This window comes from Aquarana catesbeiana, linkage group LG07 (genome assembly GCF_042186555.1).
Source record: "Aquarana catesbeiana isolate 2022-GZ linkage group LG07, ASM4218655v1, whole genome shotgun sequence".
NCBI lineage: Eukaryota > Metazoa > Chordata > Amphibia > Anura > Ranidae > Aquarana > Aquarana catesbeiana.
Window position 1 is genome coordinate 88,906,438 of NC_133330.1, and position 19,267 is coordinate 88,925,704.

Consider the following 19,267-nt stretch of genomic DNA (forward strand, 5'->3'; position numbering starts at 1 on the left):
AGATTTTTTTTGGAAACATTTTGAAAACCATTTATCATTTTCCTTCCACTTCACAATTATGTGTCACTTTGTGTTGGTCTATCACATAAAATCCCAATAAAATACATTTACCTTTTTGGTTGCAAAATGACAAAATGCAGAACAATTTTCAAGGCACTGTAACTTCTACACTACCTGTTCCAAACTCTTCCCTTTAGCCCAGGTTCACCCTGAGCTGTGGGAATGAAGCCGTGCGAGTCCAGCTGAACTCGCACAATGTCACTCCTGCACATCAGTCCCGATTTCGGCCGCAATTTCAGAGACATTGCAAGAAGTAGTACAGAAACTACTTTTTGAAATCAGTGCAGCGCCGCAGATGCGTGGTCACACCGATTGGGACGGTGCCATTGACAGCAAGTGCCGCCGATTTGACATGTCAAATCACATGTCAAAACACTCCAGTGTGAACCAGGGCTCACCATGTGAGCTACTGCTACATCAAAAGCTGCACACAGATACAAGACACTGGGCTGCTGTTGTTCTGTAGTGTGTTACTGTGTACGGCTATATGAACAGGATGAGAGTGGGAACATGATGCAGGAATACTTTGCACTGATATGGATCCAACAGTTCTGGAAGTATTGGAACCCTGCTATTTTTACTTTGCCCAGAATTTCAAAAATAACAAAAATAACAAAAAATTTAAATGTAGAAACTCCTTTTAGTGTTTTTTATTCCCTATTGCTGCCAATGTTTTAAAAAAAAGTGAGGGCTGATAACAGGGCCTGTTTTTAACCCCCTTCTGGATCTCCAGAGATACCTCAACACAAAAACAATCACATACAAAACCAATGATATTATATTTTATTTACAATAACTTTAAAAAAAACACACAAAATGCAAACAATGAAAGCAAATAAAACCATCTCTTGGATACCAAAAGCATCTAAAATGTCTTCAGTTTCTAAACTTAAAGTGGAACTTTACTCTCTCAATCATCATTGACTATTTTTAATCCATTTGCTGCTAGCATTAGTAAATAGATAGGGAAGTATATCATATTTACTTGTTCTAAATTTTTTTTTTTAACATTTCATCATTTACTTCCTGGTTTCCAGGCCTAAGCAAATTATATAATTCATCCCAGGAGTATTCAGGAGGGGAGGAGGTTTTTTTTTAGTTTTTTTTTAGCTAAGCACACCCTTCTGCCTGCATGCCCGAGCTAATGGCAAAGAAAGTAAATGGTACCTGAATCATTTGCCCTTACTCAAGATGGCCATGACCAGAAATGTTAGGGGGTGTTTTTCAGAAAAGTAAAGCATGGAGGCATGAATGGATGGATGGGGTGCTTTGAATACTGAAATTAATTAAATAGCGTCTTGTTTTCTGGTGCTCAAACACAGAGTAGTTCCACTTTAATGCTTTCTACAACCCAATGTAATTTATTATAACCACATACCAAGTGATATAGTGGTGGTCTTAATACAGACTGTACAACAGTTTCCTTTGAAATGTGTGCATTTGCCCAAGTAACTCATGCAAGTTGACATGGAGCAAGATCTTTAGTAAAGGCAATGTTACCTAGTGATGACCAGGCAATTATCAGGTGTTCTGTAAATTACAACAATACTTGCATTACAAGATTTATGATACAAACTGGGGTAGAAATGATGAAAATTTACTTTTGACCAGTCAGTGTGCTACAGATCACATTTACCCACTCCCCAAGGACAGTGACAGACATTCAGGGCCAAGTTTTCATAACTGTTGCACAGTGCACTAGAGTTAGTATTCATTCAGTACTATTCATTATAGGGCAAACAATTGAACTGATGCTTTTAATCCCTATGAAGAGTATGGCTATAGCAAAAATTTGCAATTTGATAACACGTCAATATGACAGATCCTTTAAGCTTGTATCTAGCACTAAAGCCAGGTACACACCTGCATTATGTCCTATATAGAAGTCAATGAACCCATAGGTAACATCTGTTGTATACATCAGCATCAAATGAAGTTGAATACATACTATATGAAGGATATCCATGCTTCCATTCTTAAATATTTACTAATTGTGCAGTTTTAATCCTTCTGTGTGTAACATGCAATTATTACAGTATCTTCTTTCCCTTAACATTTGTAGAAGAACTGTAGCCAAAACTTTCTTTTAGTTTAAGACAGTCTTTAGATTTAGATGGAATTTAGACTTAGATGGAATTTACGTACGTGACTAATAAATGAAAGCCTAAATCCAGCAAACACTTTTAAGCAGTTAGAGCAACAGTTTGCTTCTTTTTAGAATAAAAGATTTAAAAGAGAAGTATGGGAAAAAAATGTTTCCTATAATCATACTTACCTAGGTGGATGCAGCATCAGACCGATGCTGCATCTGTCCCCCGCCGCCTCTGCACTGAGAACCGAGCCATTGAACATCGCCGATGGCTCGGTTCTCTCGGCTCCCCAAGCAGAGAGCTGCTGCCTGTCATTCAGCAGCTCTCCTGCTCTGCTCCTCCATGCTCATTAGATCGTTGAGCTGTGGAGGGGTGGGGAGCCGCCGTCTCAGAGGCTCCCTGAGAGGCTGAGAGGGCCATCAGTCCAGGCACCTGGCGGATCCAGACTTCCAGAGTTGGGATGATGCGGTGACTTGGACTGATCTGTGTGATGTCAGCAGAGAGCGGACTTCAGTCCGCTCTTTGCTGAAAACGGGACACAGGAGTGCAAAACGAATTGCACTCCTGTGACCCATAGGAGAAGCCCAACCAAACGAGCTCAGGCTGGACTTCTCCTTTAATGGCTAAGTTCACCTTTGTCATAAACTATACCATGTGGTCAAGGGGCCCAGTAGTTCTAAAAACACTTTGCAGATTATGAAATTGGTGCTTAGTTTAAAAGCCATACCTGTAGGCCATTGGCGCTTCCCCAGAGCCTGGTCGAAAAACTACCAGTATAAGAGATCAGCCTCACCTGCCTAGGATCTGGGAGACACAGTACGTGGAAAATCCCCCCAACATCACAGAAATGAGCGTCCTCCCTCTTTTAAGACTCACGCATATGCAATGCCCTTTCTGTTCTACGTCACAGCAGCACTGAGCTCATCCCTGCCAGCTCTAATTTAGGTCTAAACGAGCTGAATTATTAGATATAAAATAGGATGTTTATTTAGGTATTTGTGTTTTCCTGTCACCCCTTGGCCTAGGTCATGCAGTTTAACAATAGACTCATAGATGAATGCATGATATGTTCATTTGTCTGGTTAATTTTACATACCAGGGTGGTGCAAGTAAAGTGAAAGAGTGCTGAGATGCTGGCTATACGGACCTAATACTCTGAGTAAGAGGAGTAAAAAGCTTTGTAAAAAAAAAATACTAAACTCCAAGGTCCATTGGTCAACACTTTCTATGTGTACTTAGTTTGAATGCCTGTGCTTTTGTTATAGATACTATTAGTGATTAGTAGGTTTTTGTACTTTTTTTGTGCTCTGTTTATGGATTTTGTTACCTCTTACCAAAATTGGACACACCTTTTTAATCAGAATGGACAATGTTAGTTTGCCTTATGCGTTTGTATCTCATGTACAAATGCTGGCTTTACATGTTATCATCATATTCACGGTCTTCATTTTTTATTTTTTATTTATTCATTTTGCAATATTACCACACACTTGTCATATTTATTTGCCATTTTCAAAATGATTGGAAAAAAAATGGATCTAACACTTCACGCACAATAAAAGGAAAATAGAAACGTTGCAAATCGAAAGTGATCATAGGAGCATACCACATACATTCAAGCTTGATCCTATAAAATTAGTTCTGCCTCATTTGAGTGGCATTCTGAATGATATCCCCTTTGATCAGAAATTTCGATTGCATATGTGCGAAAACAACACCACGCATTTGCAATCACTGAAATATTGGATTTAAAAAAAAAACAGTCGTATTTGGAAATTGTATGAGAAAGTGTAACATGTATCTGCCTTAAAAGTGCGATGTTCCTTTATGCATTGCGGCTCACTGCTGATGCCTATTGTCAGTGTATTTGTCTTTAGTCTATAAAAATTTGAATCAGACTATATGTACACCAATTTTTATATCCAGCAATAAGTGATCATGTCTGGCAGTCACAGATAATTATGGCATTCTGGTAAGAATGAAGAGATTGATGTTGCTGATGATCCAGTCTTTCAAACGTAAAAACGACTGGAGACCTGTACTGGTAGAAATGCACAGGCTGCCACTTCTGATCTCTCCTTAGAATTCTAGTAAGCTGGCTGTCATACTAAACCAATTGTTTCAATATTTTCTGATCTACGTCGTAGAAAAAGTATGGATTTTGGGAGTTTTGACTTCACGGTCTTCGTACCTGTTCCTGGTCAGTGACTCAGAATGTACTAATCCAGAGACAGACAGACAGACAGACAACTAGCATTTTTAGAATGAGGTCAACCATGGCAGCTTTGTACTTTTCTCAGCAAAGCTTTCTTTTAAATGTTGATGTTTGTTGGTCACAAAAGGCCAGGTGACAGGATACCCAAGTTTCCCTTGTGTAAACTTTCTCCCGAGTTTGCTTTTAACGACCTGATGTAATGTAGGACAGAAGTTACATATTCTATGAATATTGTGTCTTAATTAGGAGTGGAGATGCTGAACTGATGCATTTTCTTCATTTTGATCTTTCTCCTTGGATTCTCTATATGCCCCAATGAAGGAACCATCCTCGTTGAAGTGACTGTGTTCACCATCACTGTACTGAACAAGGCTGTCCACACTGTCTAAGGTTTTAATGTCTAGGCTTAGTGAGTCCATACTTCCATTCAATGCTTTCTTATCACTGCAAAGTAGAGAAGACAAAGTTATATGTAAATCCAATCACTATAATCCCATATATGTGTCAACATATTAATGTCATTTTCAGTAAATTTGCAGTTTTCATAAAAATAATACCTATTGTTTTAACCATGAAGGTCCTTGTTCAGAACCACAGTGACAACATTCTATTTCATCATGTTGTGTTTATACTTCATATTCTGCTATATATAGATGCATAGCTATATCTAGATATGTACAGTATCTCACACCCCTGACATTTTTGTAAATATTTTATTATATCTTTTCATGTGACAACACTGAAGAAATGACACTTTGCTACAATGTAAAGTAGGGAGTGTACAGCTTGTATAACAGTATAAATTTGCTGTCCCCTCAAAATAACTCAACACACAGCCATTAATGTCTAAACCGCTGGCAACAAAAGTGAGTACACCCCTAAGTGAAAATGTCCAAATTGGGCCCAATTAGCCATTTTCCCTCCCCGGTGTCATGTGACTCGTTAGTGTTACAAGGTCTCAGGTGTGAATGGGGAGCAGGTGTGTTAAATTTGCTGTTATCGCTCTCACTCTCATACTGATCACTGGAAGTTCAACATGGCACCTCATGACAATACACTCTCTGAGGATCTGAAAAAAGAATTGTTGCCCTACATGAAGATGGGCTAGGCTATAAGAAGATTGTCAAGACCCTGAAACTGAACTACAGCACGGTGGCCAAGACCATACAGCGGTTTAACAGGACAGGTTCCACTCATAACAGGCCTCTCCATGGTCGACCAAAGAAGTTGAGTGCACGTGCTCAGCGTCATATCCAAAGGTTGTCTTTGGGAAATAGACGTATGAGTGCTGCCAGCATTGCTGCAGAGGTTGAAGGGGTGGGGGGTCAGCCTGTCAGTGCTCAGACCATACGCCGCACACTGCATCAAATTGATCTGCATGGCTGTCATCCCAGGAGGAAGCCTCTTCTAAAGACAATGCACAAGAAAGCCTGCAAACAGTTTACTGTAGACAAGGAGGCTAAGGGCATGGATTACTGGAACCATGTCCTTTGGTCTGATGAGACCAAGATAAACTTATTTAGTTCAGATGGTTTTTCACTGCACAGGGCAGATCGCAGACAGCGTGTATGGCATTGTGTGGGTGAGCGGTTTGCTGATGTCAACATTGTGGATCGAGTGGCCCATGGTGGCGGTGGGGTTATGGTATGGGCAGGCGTATGCTATGGACAATGAACACAGGTGCATTTTATTGATGGCATTTTGATTGCACAGAGATACCGTGATAAGATCCTGAGGCCCATGGTTGTACTATTCATCCACGACCATCACCTAATTCACAGCCCCATGTTGCAAGAATCTGTACACAATTCTTGGAAGCTGAAAACATCCCAGTTCTTGCATGCCCTCAGCTTACTCACCGGACATGTCACCCATTGAGCATGTTTGGGATGCTCTGGATCGGCGTATATGACAGCGTGTTCCAGTTCCTGCCAATATCCAGCAACTTCGCACAGCCATTGAAGAGGAATGGGCCAACATTCCACAGGCCACAATTAACAGCCTGATCAACTCTATGCAAATGAGATACGCTGCACTGCATGAGGCAAATGGTGGTCACACCAGATACTGACTAGTTTTTGGACCCCCCCTCCCCCAATACAGTAAAACTGCACATTTTAGAGTTGCCTTTTATTGTGGCCAGCCTAAGGCACACCTGTGCAATAATCATGCCGTCTAATCAGCATCTTTATATGCCACACCTGTGAGGTGGATGGATTATCTCGGCAAAGGAAACACAGATTCAGACAGATTTGTGAACAATATTTGAAAGAAATAGGCCTTTTTGTCATATATCTTTGACTTTAGCTCATGATAAATAGGGGCGTGTGTGTGTGTGTATATATATATATATATATATATATATATATAGTATCTCACAAAAGTGAGTACACCCCTCACATTTTTGTAAATATTTTATTCTATCTTTTCATGTGACAACACTGAAGAAATTACACTTTGCTATAATGTAAAGTAGTGAGTGTACAGCTTGTATAACAGTGTAAATTTACTGTCCCCTCAAAATTACTCAACACACAGCCATTAATGTCGAAACCGTTGGCAACAAAAGTGAGTACACCCCTAAGTGAAAATGTCCAAATTGGGCCCAATTAGCAACTTTCCCTCATGTGACTTGTTAGTGTTACAAGGTCTCAGGTGTGAATGGGGAGCAGGTGTTTTAAATTTGGTGTTATCGCTCTCACTCTCTCATACTGGTCACTGGAAGTTCAACATGGCACCTCGTGGCAAAGAACTCTGAGGATCTAAAAAAAAAGAATTGTTGCTCTACATAAAGATGACCTAGGCTATAAGAAGATTGCCAAAACCCTGAAACTGAGTTGCAGCATTATGGCCCAGACCCTACAACGGTTTTACAGGACAGGTTCCACTTAGAACAGGCCTTGCCATTGTCAACCAAAGAAGTTGAGTGCACGTGCTCAGCATCATATCCAGAGGATGTCTTTGGGAAATAGACGTACAGTCAGGTCTATAAATATTGGGACATCAACACAATTCTAATCTTTTTGGCTCTATACACCACCACAATGGATATGAAATTAAACGAACAAGATGTGCTTTAACTGCAGACTTTCAGCTTTAATTTGAGGGTATTTACATCCAAATCAGGTGAACGGTGTAGGAATTACAACAGTTTGTATATGTGCCTCCCACTTTTTAAGGGACCAAAAGTAATGGGACAATTGGCTGCTTAGCTGTTCCATGGCCAGGTGTGTGTTATTCCCTCATTATCCCATTTACAAGGAGCAGATAGAAGGTCCAGAGTTCATTTCAAGTGTGCTATTTGCATTTGGAATCTGTTGCTGTCAACTTTCAATATGAGATCCAAAGAGCTGTCACTATCAGTGAAGCAAGCCATCATTAGGCTGAAAAAACAAAACAAACCCATCCGAGAGATAGCAAAAACATTAGTTGTGACCAAATCAACTGTTTGGAACATCCTTAAAAAGAAAGAACGCACCGGTGAGCTCAGCAACACCAAAAGACCTGGAAGACCACGGAAAACAACTGTGTTAGATGACCGAAGAATTATTTCCCTGGTGAAGAAAACACCCTTCACAACACTTGGCCAGATCAAGAACACTCTCCAGGAGGTAGGTGTATGTGTGTCAAAGTCAACAATCAAGAGAAGACTTCACCAGAGTGAATACAGAGGGTTCACCACAAGATGTAAACCATTGGTGAGCCTCAAAAACAGGAAGGCCAGATTGGAGTTTGCCAAACAACATCTAAAAAAGCCTTCACAGTTCTGGAACAACATCCTACGGACAGATGAGACCAAGATCAATTTGTACCATTGTAATGGGAAGAGAAGAGTATGGAGAAGGAAAGGAACTGCTCATGATCCAAAGCATACCACCTCATCAGTGAAGCATGGTAGTGGTAGGGTCATGGCGTGGGCATGTATGGCTGCCAATGGAACTGGTTCTCTTGTATTTATTGATGATGTGACTGCTGACAAAAGCAACAGGATGAATTCTGAAGTGTTTTGGGCAATATTATCTGCTTATATTCAGCAAAATGCTTCAGAACTCATTGGACAGCGCTTCACAGTGCAGATGGACAATGACCCAAAGCATACCGAGAAAGCAACCAAAGAGTTTTTTAAGGGAAAGAAGTGGAATGTTATGCAATGGCCAAGTCAATCACCTGACCTGAATCCGATTGAGCATGCATTTCACTTGCTGAAGACAAAACTGAAGGGAAAATACCCCAAGAACAAGCAGGAACTGAAGACAGTTGCAGTAGATGCCTACTAGACTCTGGTTTGGACAGATTTAAGTGAGTTATTCCTAAGAATTACAGGCCTACAATATAAAACGCCAAAATTTCCATGCAAAATAATGGTACCGCTTTCAGCATCAAAAATATGAAATAATCATACCGTCAGGGAGGTTAAAAAGTGGGCGGCACTTATACAAACTGTTGTAATTCTTACACTGTTCACCTGATTTGGATGTAAATACCCTCAAATTAAAGCTGAAAGTTAAAGCACATCTTGTTCATTTAATTTCAAATCCATTGTGGTGGTGTATAGAGCCAAAAAGATTAGAATTGTGTCAATGTCCCAATATTTATGGATCTGACTGTATGAGTGTTGCCAACATTGCTACAGAGGTTGAAGGGGTGGGGGGTCAGCCTGTCAGTGCTCAGACCATACGCCGCACACTGCATCAAATTGGTCTGCATGGCTGTTGTCCCAGAAGGAAGCCTCTTCTAAAGATGATGCACAAGAAAGCCCGCAAACAGTTTGCTGAAGACAAGCGGACTAAAGGACATGGATGACTGGAATCATGTCTTGTGTTCTGATGAGACCAAGATAAACTTATTTGGTTCAGATGGTGTCAAGCGTGTGTGGCAGCAACCAGGTGAGGAGTACAAAGACAAGTTTGTCTTGCCTACAGTCAAGCATGGTGGTGGGAGTGTCATGGTCTGGGGCTGCATGAGTACTGCCGGCACTGGGGAGCTACAGTTCATTGAGGGAACCATGAATGCCAACATGTACTGTGAGATACTGAAATAGAGCATGATCCACTCCCTTCAGAGACTGGGCTGCAGGGCAGTATTCCAACATAATAAAGACCCCAATCACACCTCCAAGATAACCACTGCCTAGCTAAAGAAGCGGAGGGTAAAGGGGATGGACTAGCCAAGCATGTCTCCAGACCTAAACCCTATTGAGCATCTGTGGGGCATCCTTAAAACAAGGTGGAGGAGCACAAGGTCTCTAACATTCACCAACTCCGTGATGTCAGAAGAGGACTCCAGTGGCAACCAGTGAAGCTCTGGTGAACTCCATACCCAAGAGGGTTAAGGCAGTGCTGTAAAATAATGGCGGCCACACAAAATATTGACACTTTGGGCCCAATTTGGTCATTTTCACTTAGGGGTGTACTCACTTTTGTTGCCAGCGGTTTAGACATTAATGGCTGTGTGTTGAGTTATTTTGAGGGGACAGCAAATTTACACTGTTATACAAGCTGTACACTCACTACTTTACATTGTAGAAAAGTGTAATTTCTTCAGTGTTGTCACATGAAAATATATAATAAAATATTTACAAAAATGTGAGGGGTGTACTCACTTTTGTGAGATACTAATATATATATATATATATATATATATATATATATATATATATATATATATATATACACACACACACACACACATACACATACACACATACAGTCATGGCCAATAATATTGTACCCCTGCATTTCTGTCAGATAGTGCACCACTTGCCCAGAAAATTGTTCCAATTACAAATACTTAGGCATTCTCATGTTTATTTCTTTTGTTTGTATTGGTATGACACAAAAAAGTGGAGAAACAAAACACGTTCCACGCAAAACTCCAAAAATGGACTGGACAAAATTATTGACACCTTCTCAAAATTGTAAGAAATAATCGCATTCCAATTGTGTCATGCTTCTGTAATTTGTAATTAAACTCACCTGTATCAATTACCAGTGCTGACAATATAGAATTCACACCAGCAACCAGTTAAAATGGTGAAAAATTGACTCAACCTTTCTGTTGTGTGACTGTGTGCCACAAGGAGCATGGAGAAGAGAAAGAGCAGCAAATAATTATATGAGGATTTGAGAACAAAAATTGTGGAAAAGCATGGACAATCTCAAGGCTACAAGTCCATCTCTAGAGATCTTAATGTTCCTGTGTCCACTGTGGGCAACATTGTCAAGAAGTTTACAGCCCATGGCACTGTAGCTAATCTCTCTGGACGTGTACAAAAGAGAAAAATTGATCAAAGATTGCAACAAAGGATTGTTTGAATGGTGGATAAAAAACCTCGATCAACTTCCAGACAAATTCAAGCTTACCTTCAGGCACAGGGTACAACTGTGTCAGCTTGCACTACATTGCCATCTGAATGAAAAGGGACGCAATGGTAGGAGACCCAGGAGGATCCCACTGCTGACACAGAAACATAAAAAAGCAGATTGGAGTTTGCCAAAATGAGGAAGCCAAAATCTTTTTGGGAGAATGTGTTGTGGACAGACAAAACAAAATTACAACTTTTTGGTAAAGCCCATCAATCTACTGTTTTCAGAAAAAGAAATGAGGCCTTTAAAGAAAAGAATATAGTCCCTACAGTCAAACATGGTGGAGGTTCACTGATGCTTTGGAGTTGCTTTGTAGCTTTAGGCACTGGATGTCTTGACCGTGTGCATGGCATTATGAAATCTGAAGACTACCAAAGAATTCCTGGGTGCAATGCAGGGCCCAGTGTCAGAAAGTTTGGTCTACATCAGAGCTCATGGGTCTTACAGCAAGACAATGGCCCAAAGCACATGTCAAAAAGCAACCAGAAATGCTTTAAAACAAAGTGCTGGAGAGTACTGAACTGGCCGACAATGAGAGATCTCAAAACAGTAGTATACAAAAGCAACCCTTCCAATCGTAGAGACCTGGAGCAGTTGGCGAAACTGTAGTGGTCCAAAATTCCAGTAGGTAGTTGTAACACACTCATTGATGGTTACAGGAAGCGATTGATTTCAATAATTTTTTCCAAGGGGTGTGCTACCAAATATTAAATTGAGGGTGCCAATAATTTTGTCCAGTCCATTTTTGGAGTTTTGAGTGGAATGTGTCAGATTTGACTTTTTGTTTCTCCACTTTTTTTGTGTCATACCAATACAAGCAAAAAATAAACATGAGAATACCTAAACATTTGTAATTGAAACAATTTTCTGGGTAAAGTGGTGCATTATCTGACAGAAATGCAGAGGTGCTAATATTATTGGCCATGACTGTAAATACATACACACCCATGGTATACTACCAATAAACTACAGGTTTTGTTTAATTTGAAATAACAGTTAGGCTGATTTCCAAGTATGTGTAAGGAGCGTGTAAATGTTCCTGTTCTTTGACAGCTGCTGGTCCCATTCCAGCATCCTAGTTTTGGCTATGATGCATCCCTGTCTGCCTGTCCACCTCCAAGGTGATTGATATAGCCAGTTTCTGGGTGGAGACCAAACCTGATTTAAGCCAGACAAGTCTGCAGTCTCATGCTTGTGCTATTGTGCTTGTTACACATATTCCAAGTTCCCTATTTGTCTGCCCTGCTCTGCTAGATTGGATTCCCTCGTTGACGACCTTGGATGGAATATCGCCTACTCTCTGAGCCCTGCCTGCCCTTTGACTTTGGATTTGACCCTGACTATTATTATTATAATACAGGATTTATATAGTGCCAACAGTTTGCAGCGCTTTACAATATACAATGGGAGACAGTACAGTTACAATATATTAAAATGCAAGAGGGTTAAGAGGGTCCTGCTCATAAGAGCTTACAATCTAAGAGGGTACTATTCTGAACCTTGCCTGCCTTGTACCTGGACTGTTATTGAACTACTCTGCCTGTCTGCCAACCGCAAGTACCTGTTTGCTATGCTCAGGTTGCCCCTGCCCCAGTGTGGTAGCTAGGCACTATAGTATTGTATATAAGTCTTCGGGGCAACCGAATACCAGTAGGCCTGCTTGCCTTATGGAAAAGGGGGCTGCTATAGATGAAGAACACAGAAACTAGCTATAGTGTCTGACCACCTGTATTAGGGGTAAGCGTGACATTATCACAAGCCTTTAACCACTTCAGCTCCGGAAGGTTTTACCCCCTTCCTGACCAGAGCACTTTTTACAATTTGGCACTGCGTCACTTTAACTGACAATTGCGCGGTCGTTGAAAAAAATGATATTTTCTACTTTTTGTTATAAAAAAAATCCAATAAACTCAATTTTAGTCATACATTTAGGCCAAAATGTATTCAGCCACATGTCTTTGGTAAAAAAATTGTCAATAAGCGTATATTTATTGGTTTGAGCAAAAGTTATAGCGTCTACAAACTAGGGTACATTTTCTGTAATTTACAAAGCATTTAGTTTATGACTGCCTATCTCATTTCTTAAGGTGCTAAAATGTCAGGGCAGTACAAACACCCCCCGCCCCCCCAAATGGCCCCATTTTGGAAAGTAGACACCCCAAGAAAATTGCTGAGAGGCATGTTGAGCCCATTGAATATTTAGGTTTTTTGTTCCAAGTGATTGAATAATGACAAAAAAAAAATTACAAAAAGTTGTCACTAAATGATATATTGCTCACACATGCCGTGGTTATATGTGGAATTGCACCCCAAAATACATTTTGCTGCTTCTCCTTAGTGCGGGGATACCACATGGGACTTTTTGGGAGCCTAGCCGTGTACGGGGCCCTCGAAAACCAAGCACCGCCTTTAGGATTTCTAAGGGTGTAAATTTTTGATTTCACTCCTCACTACCTATCACAGTTTTGAAGGCCATAAAATGCCTAGATGGCACAAAACCACCCAAAATGACCCCATTTTGGAAAGTAGACATGCCAAGCTATTTGCTGAGAGGCATGTTGAGTCCATGGAATATTTTATATTTTGCCACAAGTTGCGGGAGAATGACAAACTTTTTTTTTTTTGCACAAAGTTGTCACTAAATGATATATTGCTCACACAGGCCATGGGCATATGTGGAATTGCACCCCAAAATACATTCTGCTGATTCTCCTGAGTACGGGGATACCACATGTGTGGGACTTTTTGGGAGCCTATCCGCGTACGGGGCCCCGAAAACCAAGCACCGTCTTCAGGATTTCTAAGGGCGTAAATTTTTTATTACACTCCTCACTACCTATCACAGTTTTGAAAGCCATAAAATGCCCAGATGGCACAAAACCCCCCCAAATGACCCCATTTTGGAAAGTAGACAACCGAAGCTATTTGCTGAGAGGCATGTTGAGTCCATGGAATATTTTATATTTTGCCACAAGTTGTGGGAAAATGACAAACTTTTTTTTTTTTTTGCACAAAGTTGTCAGTCAATGATATATTGCTCAAACATGCCATGGGCATATGTGGAATTACACCCAAAAATACATTCTGCTGCTTCTTTTTGAGTATGGGGATACCACATGTGTGGGACTTTTTGGGAGCCTAGCTGCGTACGGGGCCCCGAAAACCAATCACTGCCTTCAGGATTTCTAAGGGAGTGAATTTTTGATTTAACTCCTCACTACCTATCACAGTTTCGAAGGCCATAAAATGCCAAATGGCACAAAACCCTCCCAAATGACCCCATTTTGGAAAGCAGACACCCCAAGCTTTTTGCTGAGAGGCATGGTGAGTATTTTGCAGCTCTCATTTGTTTTTAAAAATGAAGAAAGAAAAGAAAAATGTATTTTTTTTCTTTTTCAATTTTCAAAACTTTGTGACAAAAAGCGAGGTCTGCAAAATACTCATCATACCTCGCAGCAAATAGCTTGGGGTGTCTACTTTCCAAAATGGGGTAATTTGGGGGGGGGGGGGGGGTTGAGCCATCTGGGGATTCCATGGCCTCCAAAACTGTGATAGGCAGTGAGGAGTGAAATAAAAAATGTACACCCTTAGAAACCCTGAAGGCGGTGCTTGGTTTTCAGGGTCCCGTACGAGGCTAGGCTCCCAAAAAGTCTCACATGTGGTATCCCCGTACTCAGGAGAAGCAACAGAATGTATTTTGGGGTGTAATTTCACATATACCCATGGCATGTTTGAGCAATATATCATTTAGTGACAACTTTGTGCAAAAAAAAAAAAAAGTTGTCTTTTTCCCGCAACTTGTGTCACAATATAAAAAATTCCATGGACTCGACATGCCTCTCAGCAAATAGCTTGGGGTGTCTACTTTCCAAAATGGGGTCATTTGGCGGGCTTTTGAACTTAAAATGGTAGGTGTTTCTTTTTTTTTCACACAGTATTTGTGCAGCGATTTTTCAAACGCATTTTTTGGGGAAAAAACACACTTTTTTTAATTTTAATGCACTAAAACACACTATATTGCCCAAATGTTTGATGAATAAAAAAAGTACATGGATACCAAACACGACATGCTTTAAATTTAAAAAAGGAAAAACTGCGCTAGATTAGATTATATTGACAATTTGGTTAAAAAGGAAAAAATGAAAAAAATATAAAGAAAAAAGAGTCCAAAGAACAGCAGCTTATTGCGAGATACACAAAAACAGAATGTCGAAGAGAAGCTGCGCGGTGTGAAGGTTTAATCCAACAATAGCTTGTAGATATCAAATAAAATTAATAAATGAGTGACAGTTCAAATGGATCCAGACAAACACCCAAGTGAGCCCAATCAACGAATAAGTGCCACCACCTTATAAAAAACTTGCTTACCAGATGGCAAGCAAAACCATACAGACGGCTAAAGCCCAGCCAAGGCCTTTGCTTGTGTGGAAGGATCATCTGGACAAGTTGGATATGATTGGTGCCTATATACTCCAAACGCCCTGATGCCGTAGAACTCCGATAAACCTCAACATCTCCTCTGCCACCAGATCCAGCAACGTCTCCTCACATCCAGCAACGTCTCCAGCAACACATTTTGTAACTGTAACTTTTGTAACTGTAACCGGTTCCAGGTTCGGGTCTCTCAAAATGCGATGGCATCTTGGGAGACCCTGTGAAAGTGTGCCTAGCATGTGCAATGCTGTACCCTACGCTAATACTCAACTAGTGTATGGTAGCGTTCAAAACATTCACCAATTCAAAGACCAGGATTGTCAGGACAGGAGGGACAATAATAGCGGGTGTCATGCCTATATCCGCCCTTGCTGCAGACACAACATCTTCTTTGGGGGGTTCATTGGGTAGGGGTACTCGGGACTAAAAGAATGGATGTAGCGCGCTGTCAGAAAAAAGTATATATACAGCAGCCAGCACAGCAGTGTAAAAATGAAACAATCAAAAAAGTTAAAAATGTGCAGCACTAAAAGATGATATCAGTGATAATGAGGGTAATCAACATAACAAAAATATAGAATGTGATCAGATGACAAAAATAATGAAGTGAAAAATAAATGAATAATTATTGACAAATACTCAAAAAATAGTGTCCATTTGTGATAATGGAGGACCGCAAGGGGTTATAATAAGTCCCAAAAATATGTGATGCAACCAAATGAGTGACAGTCACTGTAATCTGTAATAAACATCAAGGTGAATAATGAGTGACATGAAGAATCCACCACCAGAAATACCAGTCTCTTACCAGAAAGATTGGACTTGTGCAAGCGTACACCTGACAAGCCAATCAAGCTTTTAGGGGTAGCGAGAGACACCTATTCCTTGCAAATGCTGCAACCTCTGGGTGGGCGTTCCAAATGATAGATTCAGCAGGACAGATGTAAACTCAATCCAGAGACGGATCTGTCCCACTGATGGCTGTCAGGTTGTCACCATGTCTAGGCGTCCTAGGAGATGGCTTGTCCCCAGCTTTGTGCTGTGATGAGTGTCAAGGAGGCAGGAAGGGTAGAGAGACCTCTGTCAGGGGGAATGTCACAACATGACTGTTACTTGCTGCTGTCACTTCCAGAACTTTAACCTGTCACGGGGTACTCGGGAGGACATAAGGAAAATGCCTCTCATGCAGCCGGCTTACTGCATTTGGTTGGGGAAGGTGAGGTGGAGCACCGCCTTGAAACAGAAGGGCTCTGATGATCTCTTATTGGAATTTAAGGAAGGATCCAGTCCGTCCTGAAGCTCTGTATAGCACATGAGCGTTCAGCAAAGCCAATTGAAATAAATAAACAGACACTTTCTTGTACCAGCATCTGGCCTTATGGGCAACTAGGTATGGCGCCAACAACTGGTCATTGAGGTCCACCCCTCACATATTTTGATTATATTCATGGACACAGAGGGGTTTCTTCACAACACCAGTCACCGTAGTAATTTGGACCGTCGTGTCTGCATTAAGAGAGGTAAGAATTAAAACATTCTTATTATCCCTCCACTTCATAGTGATCAAGTTATTACACTTCAAGCAGGCTCTCTCCCCCAGCCTAAGACAGAATCTACAAGCCGCTGGTGAAAGCCCTGGCGATTAGATCGCACGGTGCCACATGCTCCAATCTGATGATCAAACAAGTGACTAAAAAGTGGCACGCTCGTGTAATAATTGTCCACATACAAGTGAAACCCCTTTCCGAATAAGGGTCACACCAAGTCCCACACAATCTTGCCAGTGCTTCCTATGTAGTCAGGGCAGTTTGTTGGCTCTACGTGACTATCTTTGCCCTCGTAAACCATAAGACTACATGTATAGCCTGTGGCCCTGTCACAGAGCTCACACATCTTGACCCCGTATCTGGCATGCTTGCTAGGAAGGTACTAGAGCCGATCGTATCCAGGGTCTCCCCGAGGACGACAGAGTTCATTGTTGTTGAAATGCATGAACCGCAAGATCTGCTTGTATCGTGCCCTGGTCATGGAGGCAGAGAACAAGGGCATATGGTGAATTGGGTCAGTGGACCAATATGACCGCAACTCACTCTTTTTAGTTATGCCCATGTTGAGGGATAGGCCCTGAAAGAGCTTAAATTCGGAAACCGTAATTGGTCTCCAATCTCTGGCAAGGGAGGACTGGGGAATAGTGGCGATGTGTTGACCAGCGTACAAATTGCTTTGGTCCACAATAAATCTATAGAGATCTTCGGTGAAAAACAGTGAATAAAAATCAAGTGATGTAAAATCAACTGTTTCCACCTGAATGTCGGGTTGGCCAGTGAATGGGGGAAGTACGGGTGCTGCAGAAGTGGTGGGTTCCCAATTAGGATTGGCGAATGCAGCAGGAGGGCACTATGGGCACGACGGGCCTGTGTTTGTCTTCTTCTTGGTGGCAGCGGGACACTACTTGTGCTTGCCACCTCACCAGCTTGAACTGCACCACGTGATACTGCAGTGCTGGTTTGACTACGACCAGGGTGTACGAGGCCGCTGGTGCTTGCCAGTTCACCAGAAGGAATAGCGGCGCTAGTACTGCTCTGCTCCATACGAGGGACCTGCGGTTCTTGCACCTCAACAACAGCAGAAGATCGGAGTCTGGTACACCTGACCTTGGCAGGGACCACAACTCCGTCGTCAGAGCTATCTGTCATGGAGCCGCTGTAGTCTACAGGATCGTATTCTGAGCCTGAATCTGACAGATGAGTGACTTCCTCTTCACTATCTGTCATGCTCAGAAACGTGTAGGCCTCTTCACTACTGTACCTTCGATTTGTCATTTTTGGCTCTAAATTTAGTGGTACAGTAGTGAGACTCACAGGTAAAAAAGCTCCTGACTGTTAGCGACTGTATCAAAACACTACCAAAATGACGTAGCCCAAGGGTCAGGGTTATTCTATGATGATCTTGACCGTGCCCACTCAGAAGAAGCTAACCTTAGGTCACTATGTCAGGGTAAGCGCATCGCTGAAGAATACTGTTCTGATTTTTGCTGCTTGGCACCTGACTCTGGGTGGAATGACCCAGCTCTAAGAAGCCATTTCAGGTTAGGCTTATCAGAATCCATCAATGACTCCTTAGTACACTACCCTGAACCAAAGTTGTTGAATGAAGCCATTCAAGTAGCCATTCGTGTAGACAGTCGTTTACAGGAAAGGCGTACAGAGAGGTTTGTTTTTTTGCCCCTAGTATACTGACCATGGCCACTTTGCCACAAGCTGCTCCAATAAGCCGGGAGACAGCAAGAGCCTAGTGCGGGTAGGGTCCGCTTCTTTAGAATGGTGCCAGGTCCCCCCCCCCCCCCCCCCCCCCCGAGATAAACTATTTGTTCCTGCACAACTTAGTTCTGCCACGTTTTCTCATCACTTCTCAGCTTTCATAGATTCTGTTGTTACTAGCAATTTAATTGATAGGGACCTAGCACATCATCTACAGATTCCCTTGACTAATGTGCACAAACCCTTTTCAGTCTTAGCTGTTGATAACTCTCCCTTATCCTTGGGCCTGGTCACCTTGTGCACTGAACTTTTTATCCTGAACATTGGGGAATTTAATAGGGAGACAATCAGCTTCTAAGTCATAACATCTCCTGCTTATCCCCTTATCTTGGGTTATCCTTGGCTTAAGCTTCATAACCCTTGCATAGATTGGGCTACAGGAGAGATTAGGTCCTGGTCCCAGACCTGCCTTCAGAACTGCATTAAAACTGCTGACCAGTTGGCTATTTGTAACTCTTTTGTGGCAAATACCAGTCACTTGCCTTTATTACAGTCCTATTTAGATCTTGATCATGACCACTTTTCCAAGTGTGACTCTACATTACTCAGCCATTGGCCTTTATATGACTTTGCTGCAGCAGAAGACACTGGTAAGTTTATTGAATCCTCTACAGGCCACCTCTCCAGCCGATTTCCTCAGTCTGTATCTTTTCCTCCTAGAGGCCAAACTTATCCGCTGTCTCACAGCCTTGAGCCCTGTTTACCTCCGGCACAAGTAATGGGGCCTTTTTCCCCTGACCCGTTCTGCCAAATCTACCCTCTGGAAAGCTGTTTGTTGACCTC

General features: G+C 41.7%; 1 protein-coding gene across 10 annotated transcripts in view; it reads right to left on the bottom strand.

Moving 5' to 3' along the window:
* Positions 1–826: 826 nt before the first annotated feature.
* The window catches only part of CHL1 (cell adhesion molecule L1 like), a 290,056-nt gene continuing 271,615 nt past the window's right edge, over positions 827–19,267 (bottom strand). For all 10 annotated transcript variants that reach the window (XM_073592465.1, XM_073592461.1, XM_073592456.1 and 7 more), the window contains one exon: positions 827–4,809. In XM_073592465.1, the coding sequence (XP_073448566.1) occupies positions 4,608–4,809 (202 nt within the window). In that variant the 3' untranslated portion in view covers positions 827–4,607. The remainder of the gene's footprint in view (positions 4,810–19,267) is intronic.